The sequence below is a fragment of the Camelina sativa genome, chromosome 16 (genome assembly GCF_030686135.1).
Source record: "Camelina sativa cultivar CO46 ecotype springtype chromosome 16, ASM3068613v1".
Lineage (NCBI taxonomy): Eukaryota > Viridiplantae > Streptophyta > Magnoliopsida > Brassicales > Brassicaceae > Camelina > Camelina sativa.
This window is the reverse complement of record NC_141895.1, coordinates 23,780,672-23,797,018: the sequence shown is the minus strand read 5'-3', so window position 1 is coordinate 23,797,018 and position 16,347 is coordinate 23,780,672. Positions and strand designations below refer to the sequence as shown.

The window sequence follows — 16,347 nt, the reverse complement described above, 5'->3', positions numbered from 1 at the left end:
AAATACATTTTCTTAGTAATTGGTGTATTTTGTTCAGAAACCTCAATAATTTTGTTTAGAGTAGACAATGGTCCGGGCATCTGAGAATGACCCTTAAAACGATCGGCAAGAACGGAAGGATGTTATTGTAAATTTACAAAATGTATTATTAACCCATATTGTAGACTCTATTATTAGTACCAATCACCCAAGTTCACCTGACGACTCAGTCACTCAGCCCTTTCTAAAGTCTTATAAGAAAAGAAAGAAAAAAAAAAAAAAAAAAGAGAGAGAGAGAGAGAGATATGTCTTTAGTGGCTAAGATGCCAAGTTCATCGAAGCTCCTTGTGATGATGCTTTTCTCATTCTTGGCGCTTTTCATAATCTCCCATGCTAATCAAGTTGTTTTCTCTGGTATGTTTCCGTGCATAAAGACTCTGTGTATCATTATTTTGTATCAATTGAATTATTAAGGGACTTGTGAATTGCAGATACGCCGTCTAATTCGTATGCTCCACCTATTTACTCTCCTGTTCCTGATGAATGTTTCAAGACTCCTCATCGTTGCCGTCCTCCAGGAGAGTCTCAGTTTGATCAAACTTAATTGATTAAGGTGATATTTATGGGTATCTTCATACGTTTTTCATTAATTACTGGGAACTGAAACGTTTATGAGATCCGTAGTATAGTATGTTGCAGTATGTTATGATATCTCTGTTTTCATTTATGTGTGTTTTTATTAATGTTTTTGGAATTGTCACCATTAATCCATTATGATGATATCTCTCTGTTTAATGAACCAAAGTTACCAATCATATAAAAATATTTGAAACTACCGAATGAGTTAAAAGCACAAAAGTAGTGGTTAACAAAAATAATCTTTTAAGAAGGCATAGTCACTACTACATCGTATATATTTACTCTTTTCAGAACGATATATTAGTTTAAGACGTTAGAAGAAAACTTAGCAACGAAAGCCCATTAATATTGTCAAGGCGGGTTATGTGTTGCCTCCTCTCGGAAACAAGTCTACTCTTATTGTTCGTCGGAATTTTTTGAGCAATGTAAAAAGTAAACATGTTTTGAGCGCCAAGAAGAAAACTTCAAAATAACAAGAAGCAAGAAAAGAAAAAGCTTCAAAATAAGCTTCTGTGTTCGTTGGGAGGGATGATTTTGACGTAGAGAGAGATGAACATGTTTTGGTCGAGAATTTCTCAACCCATTTTAACAAGAAGCAAGAAAAGAAAAAGAAAAAAGTTAATGTGGTTAATCAAGTTAACAAAATGCATTACAAAGCACTTGATTTTAGTTGACAAATATAGTTAGTTTGATTATTCTAAAACGTGTTCATATTCGTTTAATTAATTACATCATATAAGCAAATTATTAGTTTAATACCACTGATCTACGTTTTTTTATTACCACTGAAATAAACGTTTTATTCAATTGAGCCAATTAAATACTTTGTTCATGTATTTTTTATTAAAAATCCAAAAGACATCTACGTTTGCAGAAATAACTAAATATTTGGTAATTTGTATGAAATGTTCATTATTAATAATTGTAAAGTGATATAAATATGTCCACATTTATATATACTTGTAAGTGTGTTTTAGACTTTTAGTTTTTGTTTTGGTTGTGAGTAGAGTAGTAGATCTTGTTCTAATATATGTTATGTTGAGAGTGTAAAACAAAGTTTTTGTGAGCAATATTATAATAATGCTTGCCATTTCTCCTTTTTGTGGTAACGGTTTATTTTGGTAACTTTGTAATTTGTGTGTCAAATTTATAAATCCGCATAACATATGCTCAATAATATATCATGCATGATCGCCACAAAAAGAAACGAACAAAACATATAACCAAAGATGAATTACAAATACACATAATTTATATTGTATTTTTGTAACTATCGGAAGAGACCCGAACTTCGTATGCTTGAGATACGAGCAGAAGGCAGAGCTTTGAATCTCCACAGCAATCGTATCTTGCATGTATTTTTTCTTCTTATAAACGCATTTATATCATATGATCTATATATGTCGAAAATTTATAGCATGAGTTGAAAAAAAATACTGTCGGGCTTTTCGTAATTAAATGTTTGTTCCTGTTGATTTGGAAATTTCTAAAGGGCCTACTAGCAACCATATGATATAAATGCGTTTATAAGAAAAGAAAAAATTTGACATTGAATGCGTGACCCAATAAATAAAAGTAGGACTACCTGAATCTATCCAACAATATTTAATACTACATGTCTTTTCATACTGTATTATGTCATCAGCTCTGTCGGCAAACTGAGGTCCACTTTGATCTTTTTTTTGTGTGCCATTTTCTCCTTTTTTTTTTTGTTTTGTTTAGTGAGCTTGATTATAATGGTATGCAACTTTATTTCAATTTGTTTGTATTCAATATGAACGCCAAATCATGTATAATCCCACTTACTTTTATCAGTTGTAAATAAAAATATATGTGAAATAAACATCGATTATATGGAATAAATACTCTATTTCGATAATGTAAAAGCAAGTAGATATGTAGTGTAAGAGTTTTTGTCGGCGAAATTGAGCGTATCTCTTGGTCGCTTATTTAATAGCCGAGTTTTGCGTTAGCCGAAAGGATTGAATCAAGAGTCATGGAACTATCAACTCCGTAGTATGCTGTACATACAAAATTTCCGTAATTAATTAATATCTTTAATCCAAATCATGTTGGTTAAAATTGTTATTTATTATGCCTATGTACTATACGAACGTGAGATGTAGAGATGTCAGATCGTAGAAAAATGGTCTTGCTTTGACTTTTTGACTAATAATTTCCATCAACATTATGCATTTTCCGATATGTAAATATTATTTCAGCAAGATTGGGTTTTTTTTTTTGGTCACCAGATTGGGGGTTTTTATTTATTTATATTTGGATAGTTTAGTGCTTGATTAGTTTGTTTGTTTCTTTTGCAAAAAATTACTCTGTTATACATGGGCTATGCAAACAAAAGAAAGAAAGAACAAAGTGTGTTATACTATTGGTATTGGATATGAAAACAGAAGACAAGACCGAGCCACCGAGGCGGCAGGAGGGCTCACGTAGACGTACGTAGTAGTATTTTTTCATTATGCAAGTTATAATTTTCAAACTTGGAGTGGTACCAACGCCACCGATATTTCCTATTATAGTATTTATTATTTTAATCCACTTTCCCCCTTCTTTATATGTTTCCTCCTTTTTCTTTTTCTTTTTTACTTTATTTCCATGTTCCTCACAACATTTAATGCCAACTGAATTCAGAAATTCATTTTTTAGAAAAATCTAATGATAACATTTACACTTTAAAACTCGGTTGTTTATTAGATAGTGGCAAGAAAACATCTATGCAAATTCCATACATTTGCCAAAAATATATGATAATGTATCGTTAAACGTGGTTGCGTTAATAATCCCTGCCAGTGCCACCATCAACTACAAAAGCAACAAGCTCATAATATTTTACACATATGAACACATTTACTATATGAATCCCCTGATCCCCTAAAGACCCGTTCAAAAGCATAAAACATCCTACCCACTCCCACCTCTAGACAACACAATCTTTCATGCCTTTAATCAAGCAATTCCTCTTTCTAACGTACACCGAATTTATGACATTTATATTGATTAACTAATAATAGTTTATACTAAAAACATAAAAGTCGCCCATTTATGCTTATGCATGCATAATAAATAAACCTTTATATAAAGCATATATAGTTGATAGAAATTTCAATAAGTCTCAATTCATACAAACTATTTGAAAAGTTAAGTTAGTTGGTTTTACTTCTTTGTTTTCCTATAAAAAGAAAAACTAATTTGCTGGAGAGTTTCTATGATACACTTTTCTAGTTTTCAATAAACAACAAAACAGAAAATAGATCATAAGAATCAACCTTATTAGTTTTCTTTCCGTTTTACAAAAAATGTCGTTATAAAATTCAAAAAGATTAACTTCTAATAAAGTATACTTAACTTATATGTTAAAATTAAAAATGTCAAAATAATAACTTTTATATGTACAAGAGAACAGGATTATAAGGTTAGAGGTTATTTCGGTAAGAAAGATCGTAATCAAGACCACTGTATACAAACTTTATATAAATATATATAGTATTATATGATGGTTAGTACAATTGTTTTTTCTTATAACATCAACCAGTCCCCCCAATAACTCACACTCACCTTAAGAAGATCACTCTCAGTTTCTCTATTTCTTCCATCTTTTCCCTATACCTGTTTTCTGAAAGCAAGCTTATACTTGACAATAATGGGCAATAAACGCAGAGCAATGATGATTCTAGTGGTAATTATGATGGTGTTCTCATGGAGGATGTGTGAAGCGGAAGGCTTACGAAGATACTCATCATCAAGACCACAGAGATTTTTCAAGGTGAGAAGACCAAATCCACATCATCATCATCGTAATCAAGGTTTCATTTATGATGACTACCCTCCAGAAAGTTTCTCAGGGTTTTTGCCCAAGACATTACCAATTCCACCTTCTGCTCCTTCCAAGAAACACAACGTCTACGGTTTACAGAGTACTAATTCCCATAGATATCCATGATCTTTATCAACAAGATATATATACTTACACATATATACATATATATATCTACATTAATATGCATGATGCATATATATATATATATATATATATATCTCTTAAAGAAAGTTTTTTTTTTTGGGGTAGGAATTAATTATTGCAATCGCTGATTGCCAAATTCCATCGAGAAACCAACTCAAGGTCGAGCTATTTTTGGACGCACGCCTACTTATTTTAACCCTACTTGTATCATAGTTTGGAGAATATGTACCCTATATATATGATGAACTCATGGTTGAATAATTTGTATTAATGCATCATGTTGATGTACTTCTTTGTTCTCTCTATCACAAAACACTAGTATGTTTTTTTTTTTTTTTTTTTTTTTTTTTTTTTTTTTTTTTTTTTGTTAAATTGAGAAGCCTTTAATGCCTTGATAAGCGGCAGAATATTGATATGTCTATATTTTGTCTCTCCTTAGCCTATTTTTATCATGCATTTAGCTAGGATAACTCATTGGTTTGCATCGTTTTCTAGTTTTTTCTATACACTTTGCACGTCTAGGTAGCTCTTGCATCATCCTTGCATACATTGTGCATTTTGGAGTATTTCAGGTATTTAGGAAACGTTGGAAGCTATTCTCGTCCGAGCCATGGTCACCATCTTCATTCTCGTCCGAGCCATGGTCACCATCTTCATTCTCGTCCGAGCCATGGTCACCATCTTCGTTTCGTCCGAGCCATGGTCACCATCTTCATTCTCGTCCGAGCCATGGTCACCATCTTCGTTTCGTCCGAGCCATGGTCACCATCTTCATTCTCGTCCGAGCCATGGTCACCATCTTCATTCTCGTCCGAGCCATGGTCACCATCTCCGTCTCGTCCGAGCCATTGTCACCATCTCCGTTCCGTCCGAGCTATCCGTCCAAGCCATGCTCCTCAGCCTTCCATCCGAGCTATGATGACATTGGATTCCATTCGACGCACATGGACTTGATCGCACATGTCGGGAAGAAAGACGTTTGGTTTCACATGCTTCAGGAGATTACCGAACCGACGCTTTACCTTGTCGTTTTAAGTTTTAGGGCTTTCCATGTTGGACTACTATATATACATTTTGTTAAGTCTTTGCGGAGACATCTTATCTTTTAATCTCGTTTTCGTTCCCAGAAGGTTTTTAACCTAGCATCCAAAACACGTTCTCAGACTTGTATTCCGATATCGTTGAGATTTATTGAGATTTTCCATTTGATTCCTTCTACAAAGTTGTTAATCTTATTTTTATCTATCTTATTATGCTTGATTCAATGATTTCTGTGTTTGCATCCTTGACTATGATTTTCGGATCTGAGTAGTGTGGTAGTTCCTGAGGATGGGATAGATTAGGTGGAGGATCTTAGGATGTAGAGTGTTTAAGCTTTGATTGTAAAATTCCCTTCTGGACTAGAGTTAGAATTACTTGTTTCTCTCTGATCAATTGGAACTAGGTTCGAGACATTTCCGCACCCAAAAGGTGTTTGATGAAATGTCTGACCAACTAGTGCCAGAGACTTACGTTCCTAGCCTAAGAGATTAGTTGTCTAGGATGTTTGTTGACACGAATGAACTTGTCTGTCATGCCTGCTCGACCACGTTTCTCTAGCGAGAGCTAGGTATGGAAGTGGTTGCGTCTGAGTAGCTTTTGCCAAGAGATTGGATTAGCTAAGTTGTGATGTTCATTGTTTAGGGATACTTTGCTTATGGTATGTTAAACACTCCTTAGACTAGAATACTCCACCGACATCAATTACCCCATCCTTAGGACTTCTTTCTTTCTGATTTTATTACATTCTTGGAACTGTTTCGTTTGTTCATGCTTAGAATCGTTTGCGTTTTTATTCACTTTCGCTTCTTGTCATGCATTCTTGTTTCTTGTTCTGTGACTCATTTCCATTTCGCATTTTGATCATTCTAGGACTCTTAGATAAAAACACTCTTTGAATTGGCTTAACTTGTGATTCCTTGATTGCATCTTGATTGCTAGCAACATCCCATTTGGATTGACACCTTAAATACTACAACACTTAAGGTTAATTGAACCTGCTAGGAGACACAAAAATCTTAGTATCAAATATTCTCACTCGCGTTATTATCAAGTTAATCACCAACAAATATGTTCCATTTATCAGAAAATAACAAAAACAGATAACGTACCAGAATATTTAAGAAAGCAAAAGATTTGTCAGTGTTTAACAAAAGAAAACTAATAAAAATGTTCAAGGGCCATATATGTTTTTTTATAGATCCAAAACAAAGAAATCACATACCCCATCAGTTTCAAAGTTTGTTTTGTCAACAATATTATTTAAATTATATTGAAAAGTTCAAAAATCCAACTTGAATTTGCAATTGCAAACTTACAAAAACAAATCACAAGAATGATTCCAAACACTACGAATCGAGTAAGCAGTTTTAGGGATTAATTTTTTAGGAAATTTTATTTATTTACTTATACTGTACCTTTATTAATTTGTATCATAAATATTTTTCAGGAAAAATTGCAAAGAAACGGGGAAAATATTATATCGATCAATTAATTTGTTTCTTTGGAATACGTACAGACATATTTACATGAGACTTGCAGATCCTATAACTTTCATAAATGAAGTCACAAATTCAATAAAGGAAAATAAAAATTAAATGAAGTCACCATAAAATGATGCATTAATTTCTAATCGTGAGGTCATCAAGTATATTCTTGACATATATACTAATAGTATAACGTACTACTATTACTTTATTTCATACAAGGGGATATATATAACAGTGACAGTAAGTTTCGGTTTGATAATTCAACAAGGACTTTGAAATTTTCTTATGTGAGAAAATATCGCATTTATTAGCAGCAAGCAACCCAACCATAAAACTAGTGATCTTATTTCAACCATATAATTAACAATTTAACATATATACTGCTGACTACATGCGGTTTATGTTTAACTTTGTGTCTTTGAAATGAACCCAAAAATTTGCTGTTGTAAACAAAATATACTTAATTGTAAACGTAAATTCTATAATGAAAATGCAAAAGAGCTCTTTAACCTCATAAAGATTAAATCTAATAATTAAGTCTGGATTTCCAAATAAATAAGATAAAAACTAAACACATATATACACATAATTAATGAGCCAAGTAAATTGAGATTTACACTTACTTTAAAAGGCGGTTAGGTTGAAACTTGAAAGGCGTTTTGGTTGGCGACAAAGCATAGAATAGAAGTCAAGGAAAATATAGGTGACGAAATGTTTAATTTTTATAGATATGAATAAAAAGGTCGAGAGTTGTTATGAAATATTTGTAGGTGTGAATAAGTGATTTTTTACTCAGGTTATTTTGCTTGATAGCCAAATTCTACTCACTCATTTGCAAAACTGATATGGTGGCAAAATCATAAATAAGTAAATATTTGATTTTGCATGTGCTCTAAAAAAATGAATATAATGAATAATTTTATAAAGTAAGATCTTATTTTAACTAAAGTACGTGAGAAAATCATGTTATTAATTTTTAAAAACTTGTTGAAAAAGTACTTATTTATTATCTCTTTTCATCCCTTTTTTTTTGTAAATAATGGGGTTAAAAACTATTTTGTAAATCTACACTTTTAGTTACTGCCTTGCAAAAGAGTCAACAAGAAGTTGGTGGATAATATGTACTCCTTCTATTTCATAAAAAGTGTCATTTTGACACATTTTTCTTGTTACAAAAAGAGTGTCGTTTTATGTTTACAATGCAAATTTTAAGATTATATCTTTTTTTTTTATCCTTATTATTTGAACTTATTAATTAGAAAGAGAAATTATTATAGTGTATTTATAAAAGGTAAACATAAATTTAAACAATTTTTTTAATTTGTGTGCATTATGTCAAAATGACATTCTTTGTGATAGGGAGAGAGTATTAGATTTTGATATACAAATAATTGTAATGTCTAAAATGGTAGTAGAACAAAAAGAATATAAAATATTGAGAATGTTAAAACATATAAATATGCATTGGTGGAAGTTGATGGATTTCTAGTTGCTTAACTAGTTGTGGGGTTGACTTATATTTTGGTAACACATTGTCTCACAGAATTAGGTACAACTTAATCATTGTCTTTAAGTCAATTAATCACATAAAAAAAATCAAAATTATTTATTTCAGTTGAAATTTAGAAAAGTATACTTCAATTTTCTTTGCAAGAACCGATGGTCTATATATATATATATATATATATACAACATAGTGTACACGAAAATTAATCTCCCATAGAGAGAAAAAAAGAAGGAAGAGGAGTTAAGTTGAACAATAAAGAGTTTCGGGGCAAAACATAAAGAAACTGGAAATTACGGGCCAAAATGATACAAATGTTACTATGACTACTACTGAGGAACGTCTTCTTCTTCTTCTTCTTCGTCTCTATGCGTTTGAGAAGCCGGTGATTTTTCCGATACTCTTACATTATATTTTTCATACACTTTTTCTCGATTCTCCGACCACCATGTCTCAGCTTGCTGTTCTCCGAACCTTCTTCGGCTGCAAGAAACCAAAAAAAAAAAAAAAAAAAAAACAATCACAATCTTTAGTATCATCACACACTTACTGGTAAAAATTTGGAATATACATTAATTCAAAGAGTATGAGCAACAATGTTAACCTGAAGCGGACTCTTCGTAGATCTCTAGTTCCATCGTGGAGGGCGACAAGGGTTATATACACGCCTGGCTCGTACTGCTCGATCCACTCTGCTTCTACCTGATTAGTATTGTTAACAAGTCCTCCTGTTTGGCTCGAACCATTGTCGCTGTTGTTTTGGAACTGGAAAGGCTCGTTTCTCTCACTGATTACTGACTCGCTGTTGCTAAGCCTTGGATCCGCTGGATAAGCGTTGTTGTTTCTTTCGCTGGCTCTAGGCGTTTGCTTTGGTGACTGGAGATTGGACCAAGATGCGTTTGCAAAGGCAAAGTCAAAAGGAGCAACTGAAGATATAGATGAAGTCATTGACTCCGACCTTGAAGGATGGAACCCATTTTCTTCAGGGAAATGGAAACCGTTCTGGTCTATTCCGTTTTGGAGGCAAGCGAGTTTTACACTCTCACCAGGTGGCAACTTCTCAGCTACATCCTTGAGCTGTTGTTATTAATTACACAAGCAAAATCAGTTAAGAGTTAGCTTGTGGGAAGTAAATTTAAAGTTTTCAATGTAGTTCATAAAATCTGTTGGACTTACCTGTGCTATGAGCGACTTTATTGCTTCTTTTGCGGCTCTTGATTTGGCAGATTCCTCCGCTGCCAGTGTTAAGGCTTCCTGAGTCTTCTTAACCGAGTTCTGAAGCTCTACTTCTTGGCGTTCACATTTTTGAGTCAGACTGTCAACCTAAAAGCAAATCCATAATTTTTAAATTAGACTCACATGAATAACAATACCAAATCGGTGGATCATGGAAAAGAAAGTGACTTGTGGTCAGCTTTTTACCCAATTCCAAGAAAATAAAATGAGAACATGGAAGAATGAACCTTGACTGAGAATGTATATATACCTGTGTTCGTAACTTAACGATCTCCTGATTCAGGATTTCATTGGTTTTTTTCATATTATCTGCTATACCCACCGGAAAATAGAGGCCAGAAGTCGAAGGCATAGGAGTGGCAGAGCGGGGAGGACTAGATCTCCTAGAGAAAGGTGACACCGAGCGAGAGTTAATACCTGATGGAACAGGAACTAACTTTGGAGTAGCTCTTCGCATATCACCTATATTAGACTGCACAGCATCTTTCAACTGCAATAAAGAAGGCAGCTGAGAGTTGCGACCGAGAGAAAACGTGTCAGTCTTCTTTCCTTGTTTTGCCGCTTTGCTATCCAACTGCTTAATTAAGTCCATATTGGATGTCCCAAATTTAGCTAATCTTATTTCAGATTTATCTAATCTATCTTTGTTCTCCCCTGAAAGACGAGGCACAACACTGTTCCTTCTGTTAGTATCGCTTATCTCAGACACTTTGCTGAGCTTAACATAACAAGAGTCGCAGACACGATATAGTCTTCCCGCGCTTGGGGCCAATGCAGCTCGGAATGCTTTTTTTGAGCTGCATGAATGGCAGTGCACAAGTCCACAATTGTAACAGTTATGTCTTTTCCTTGTAAACCCAAAAGCCAGTCGACAGGTTGAACACTGAGACTGCTCAGCACCAGAGACCCATTTGTGCAGACATATGGCTGCAGTGTAATTTGATCCGCAAGCAATGTACTTTACATGTCTATCCTTTAAAGCTTCCACAAGAGTTGGTACTTTTCGATCCTCCAGATCACCATGCCCTAATCTCCCATTGGCTCCTTTACCCCATGTGTAAACTTCATTTCTAGATGTTAAGGCCGCCACATGATATGCGCCGCAGGAGATCTCCTCGACAAATTCACTTGCAAGCTTGTCTTCCACCAAACACGGTAATTTCCCGTCAGTCTGTAAATTCCCAAGTTGACCATAGACAGTACTCCCCATTGTGAACACTTGTCCAGACGTGGTCAAACCAACTGTTAAACTGTGTCCACATGCAATTTTGTGAAAGTTGTAATCAATTAACGCAGGCACACACGTTGGTTTAAGCCGAGGATCCTTGTCACCATGTCCAAGACGGTTTTTGTCTCCATCACCCCATGTGAACAATTTTCCAGATGATACAGAACTTGAGTTTGACTGCGTGACAATGATCTCAACAACAGCAGCAGTGTGCCAAACTCCGCATGAAACCGCAATCGTTCTCAATCCTGATAAAGACTCAACTTCTCGTGGATACTGAACTGTTTCCTTGTCACCGTGTCCTAAGACACCAAATGTTCCGTCTCCAAATGTAAAAAGCCTCCCATATGATGTTATCAAAGCGGTATGCCAGGGTCCACAACTTACAGAAGCCACATGAAGCCCCTCGAGAGAACCTGCAATTCTTTTTGGAATCCAGTGACTGATATCAGAGCCATGCCCAAGAAGCCCGACATTATGTGTACCGTCACCCCAGGTATATAGCTCTCCGGCAAGAGTAACAGCACAAGTGTGGAATTCTCCACAAGCAACGAAATCAACAGAGGAAGTAGCTGTGAGAGATTCAACAAGACGAGGATGAAAAACATCTTTCCCAATTCCATGACCCAATCTTCCACCAGATTCTTCACCCCAAGTAAAAATTTCACCTTGCCTTGTCACAAATGCGGCATGCCTAACACCACATGCAATTTGATGAACATCCAAGACAATATTAGACTCCAGTGGCTTCGGCACAAGGACATCCGTTCTTGTGGTCAGATAACTTGCATTCTTATCAATCCCGACCTTAACAACATTGTCACATATAACCTCACCCCAAATATAAACGTCACCTAGAGCATCAGCGTCATCTGCTGCAGAACCGTGACTAGAACTACTTTGGGCACTTGAGACACTAACCCGAAAACCATCTGAACCAGATACCTTTGTTTGCATAATTTTGTTGTCCAATGCAACATGTGATTTCTCTGACTCAGTTGAAGGAACCTCAGGCTCAGGCTCAGCACTCTTAGGAGAAGCAATAGGATCAAAATTAAAGGGAATCCCAGGAGAGCTGTGACCCCGTGAAGCGCTGGCAGAACTGCTACTTGGACTGCTTGATGTCAAGTCTCTGCTGGCCTGGAACATATAAAAAGCAAACAAATGCATTGAATACTTAACTGGAAATGTTCATATCATCAACCAATAAGTTCAACAGTAGTCCTAAGAAAATGATCACAAAACAGCGTACAGACAGAGTACTTACATCAACTGAAAGGCTTCCGCCACTCCAGCCATCAATTTTTGAGCGCCCGCCTTGGCCACCCGATATTAATGTCTTCAAGCCTCCAATCCAAATCTCAGCCTCAACCTTGTCCTTACAAATCTATTAAGAAGTAAACTGTTATCCCTGGAGTTATTATCAAGTGTTGTTGAAAGTATTATCCAAATCTTAGTTTTCAGGACGACTAACCAAGTCAAGAGACTTCTTTTTCCCGTTGTATAAGAGAGAAAAGGATAAGTAATCTTTCTCTGGGCGAAGATAGCGCTGGAAAACAGCCTGTTCCAAAAGAGATGAAATGATTATTATATAATCTTGAAACAAGGGATGCAGAGTTTTAGATACAGAAGAAGCTAAATAAATGAAAGATATCTTACAGTTCTTTGCCCAGGTACAATTTTAGATACAGAAGCTAATTTAAGTCGCTTTTCACCACTACTCGATATCCAGATCAAAGATTTTTCATCCTGCACAACCAACAGCAGCAAGTATATAATAAGCGATTGTCCAAGAAGCAAGTAAAGGAAAAAAAAGAAGTGGTTGGAGAAGAAAGCAACTTACACTAGACAGTCTAAACGGATAAAACTTTGGCTTTCCTTTGCGACCATATTTCAAAAGTTGAGTCCCCTTCTTCAATGTAATCAATGCCTGCGAGTATCAGTTTAACAGGAACATCTGTTAATTGAATTCCACTCTTTCTAATTGATGAACTCCCCCAATAGCTTACAATGTATAAAAGTCCTTCCTTTTTCAATAAACCTCAAGTTCACTCAAAAAAACAAAACAGATTCAAGACACAAGTTATCTAATTACACGGACAGAATCTGAGGGAAACACGAACAAACAATCCCCCAAACTAAACTGAGAATTCGGATTTGCTGGACTTTTTAACAGTTTGAACAAACAGTAACTCAAAAAATTCCAGCTTGGGGATTCATAGTCTAACTCCCTTGAATCGTTTAACCCCTAAATTACAACAATTTTGACTCAAGATTTGAGCTTTTATATACAGCTTCAGAGCCCAAAAAAAAAAAAAAAATTCAAGTGATAACCAAATAGAAGAAGAGAGAGAGAAGGAACCTGTTCAACGTTGTGGTCGGCGGCATTACTGTAGGTCACAAGATCTGCCATTCCATGTGAAAAAAATCAGCAGAAGACCACCCCAAACCTCTTCGATCCTTACACGAAGGACCGTTCATCATCTACAAACAAGAGCCCACGAGGTCCTAGCCGCCGTGGAAACCATCAATTTAAACACGTAACCAGTCCCACCCCAGAACTTGGTCAAGTCAGAAACAGAGAGAGAGAGAGAGAGAGAGAAAGAGAAACGTAAAAACTGAAAGAAGAAGTTAAAACTTTGGCAGTTGCCCAGATCTAACAAGGCTTCTCCAAATTGAAAATAAAAGGAACAGAGAAACCCAAATTCAAAAGAAAAGAAAAGCTAAACGATCTTCAGAGAATCTTCCTCCCAAAGCAAAATCTGATTTTGGCAAGTGTTAGCTTTTTTTTTTATATAAGTTTAGCAGTGACGAAACAAATCGGGTTTTTATTTTATTTTCCGGGAGATAAATAGTGTGGTGGAGAGAGAGAAAAATCCGGCGGAGAAAAACGACGGAAAAGCAAAAAGGAACAAGGAGGAAGACAAGCAAGTCAGAGACAGCGATGACAGAGAGAAGACGTGAATCAAAAAAAAAAATAATAAAAAGAAAGTGACGACGGTGTTTAGAGAGACTTTCACCATGGTTAAAAAAATAACTACTACTGTTACTCTATACTACTATTGTAGTTTTGTACCACTAATTAAAGGATACGAGTTTATTTACTTCTGGTTATTACTTACTCCCTCTGTTTTTTTATATTACTTGTTATTCTAAACAATTTCACAGAAAATAATTAAATTTTCTATTTTATCCGTGATGAATACATTATTTCATTTGATATAAGTAATTAATAATCTAAAAGTTAGAGGTAAAATTAAAAATTTAATACATAAAATTGCATTGTAAATACAAAATGACAAATAATAAAAAACAAAAAATTATCTTGACAAATAAAAATAAACGAAAGAAGTATTAGTTATTACCCAACAATATATACTTTATTCTTTCTTTTTCTTTTATCTTTAAATGTTCTTAAAACAATTTTATATACTTTTTGAAAAATGTAATAGTATATATTTATGTTGAGGCATCCCCTATGAGAGTCTATGACTCTGTGATTGTGAAGGCTAGGGTAAAAAAGAAAAAGCATTAAAAAAAAAGGTGAGGGGGAAGAGAGGCGTTCCCCATGCAGCAGAGTCTACATTCGAACTTAAATTGTTTTGATGTATTGTTTTTTTCCTTTCATTGGTATGGGGCTATGGGCATTGTCAAATGTGATGAATTGATACATCTGTTACGAAATTCTTAGACTTTTATTGTTATCGAAATTCTTAAATATGACTAATACTGAGTTCTAATCCAATTTAGGACAAGAGCTGGCCGGTTCAGGTTGTCCGGTCTAAGAAAGACTTCACGCACGGAGGGGACATGGGGCTATAACGGTAATTAAAAAGAGGGAAGGTTTATTCTTTTTGCGCAGCTACGTTGAATGTTGGTTGCCGTTGGCTTGAAAAGACAAAAGTACCCCTAAGGAAGAGGTAAGTAAGTGGGGCCCCGGTTGGTCTTTGGTGCTTCCCTCCAGATTTTGTGGGAGTTAGTCGAGGAGAATGTATCACTTTTTGGTGAAAACAATAATAATGCAACGCATCATCTACCATTCTTTTCTATACTTTTATTTTATTTTTATTTTATCTATATCATTTTGTTATACTATATAACTCAATTCTTTATTTGTGCAATCCTTTGAATTTCACCGACAAAACAAATTAGTAAGTGGTTTACAAACGAATATGAATGTGATTTTGTTTGATACTAGCAGTATAGCATTACATAGGATCTAGCTCGTCTCGACATTGTAAAAGCAAATCGAAAACCTTGGATTGGATGATCCATGCCCAAGTATCAAGACACAAAAGTTATTGTTCAATTTTCCATGCATATATTAAGAAACATTTTAATTTTTATTTGTAAATTAATTTATAATCAATTAAATAATACTGTAATCTTTACAAACTTCAACAATTGCAAAGTTAACTTCGATTTTACGTTTTTGAACGATATTTTCAAGTGTTCCGAACATTGTATTATATTCTTTCTCTTTTACAATCGTTATGGCATATGACATATATACATTAATTTATTCAAATGTTGCTAACTGTTGGAACGTAAGATTATTAAAACCGTTGCGTCTACGTTAATATTTTGTTCACATTAAACTCTGCAATTGTTGAAGGCTAGCTACTGAAACGTAGAATCTCATTAATAACACTTGAAAGTATCGTCTTTAAAAAAAACTAATAAGATCATGTAAATAGCATATGTGTGTGACTGTGTGTGTGTTACAAATTACAACCAATGCCAAAATATATGCATGTATAAAACATCAACAAAGAGTATATAGATGTAGTTTTTTTTTTTTTTGGTGATACAGTATTGTATTGTTGTTGTGTTTGGCCCCATCTCCTCATTTCCTACATTTATATAGTATATGAGTATATATAATAAACATAACTCCGTTTTTATTTTGTCGTTTACAGACATATAGTTTCTTGTCCACTATTTATTATTAATTCGCTTATTCAAAGTTCATTCATTGTGATTTTGCATGCCAGCATATGTACTCTCCAAGACAACATCAGAGTATATTCTCGTTACTCCTTAAAGAAAGCATCTATTATACACATACGACAATCGGTAATTCACACATTCACTCATCTTAGACTGATCTACATACGTATATTGTTATTGTATCTCCTCTTCATTTATAGTTGTTTATATCATCGGGTAACTTTATTTGCTAGTGTAGAACTGATAGGCAAAAATCAATTTTTACGAGAAGGAGTAAGTGGGCCACTGGTACTCATCTTTGTTT

At 34.6% G+C, this 16,347-nt stretch overlaps 2 protein-coding genes and 1 long non-coding RNA gene across 4 annotated transcripts; 2 read left to right on the top strand and 1 right to left on the bottom strand.

The window, feature by feature from the left end:
• Positions 1–178: 178 nt before the first annotated feature.
• On the top strand, positions 179–814 carry LOC104751589 (uncharacterized). The gene is made up of 2 exons (XR_761823.2): positions 179–393; positions 471–814. It is a non-coding gene; the product is annotated as an uncharacterized LOC104751589 (long non-coding RNA).
• Positions 815–4,170: 3,356 nt separating this feature from the next.
• LOC104751588 (protein IDA-LIKE 5) lies at positions 4,171–5,006 on the top strand. 2 transcript variants are annotated; one of them, XM_010473559.3, is made up of 2 exons: positions 4,171–4,550; positions 4,703–5,006. In XM_010473559.3, the coding sequence occupies exons 1-2, from the start codon at positions 4,277–4,279 to the stop codon at positions 4,723–4,725; spliced, it is 297 nt and encodes a 98-aa protein (XP_010471861.1). In that variant the 5' UTR covers positions 4,171–4,276; the 3' UTR covers positions 4,726–5,006. The 2 variants fall into 2 exon arrangements, with proteins under 2 accessions (XP_010471861.1, XP_087346567.1); XM_087490441.1 differs by lacking the exon at positions 4,703–5,006 and having other exon boundaries at positions 4,171–4,675.
• Positions 5,007–8,766: 3,760 nt separating this feature from the next.
• LOC147925898 (PH, RCC1 and FYVE domains-containing protein 1) lies at positions 8,767–14,209 on the bottom strand. The gene is made up of 9 exons (XM_087492930.1): positions 13,456–14,209; positions 12,937–13,023; positions 12,753–12,842; positions 12,568–12,654; positions 12,361–12,480; positions 10,116–12,233; positions 9,806–9,952; positions 9,234–9,706; positions 8,767–9,112 (listed from the first exon to the last, which is right to left on the bottom strand). Exons 1-9 carry the CDS (start codon positions 13,504–13,506, stop codon positions 8,959–8,961), a joined length of 3,327 nt encoding a protein of 1,108 aa, XP_087349056.1. The 5' UTR covers positions 13,507–14,209; the 3' UTR covers positions 8,767–8,958.
• Between the last annotated feature and the right edge of the window lie 2,138 nt (positions 14,210–16,347).

What these genes read in the sequence shown, in the direction of transcription:
- LOC104751588 (XM_087490441.1), top strand. Translation starts at nt 4,277, where the DNA reads ATGGGCAATAAACGCAGAGCAATGATGATTCTAGTGGTAATTATGATG.
- LOC147925898 (XM_087492930.1), bottom strand. Translation starts at nt 13,506, where the DNA reads ATGGCAGATCTTGTGACCTACAGTAATGCCGCCGACCACAACGTTGAA. An exon ending in AAAAGAAGTCTCTTGACTTG is followed by an intron (nt 12,481 to 12,567) that starts GTTAGTCGTCCT and finishes ACTTCTTAATAG; the next exon opens with ATTTGTAAGGACAAGGTTGA. An exon ending in CTACGAAGAGTCCGCTTCAG is followed by an intron (nt 9,113 to 9,233) that starts GTTAACATTGTT and finishes GGTTTCTTGCAG; the next exon opens with CCGAAGAAGGTTCGGAGAAC.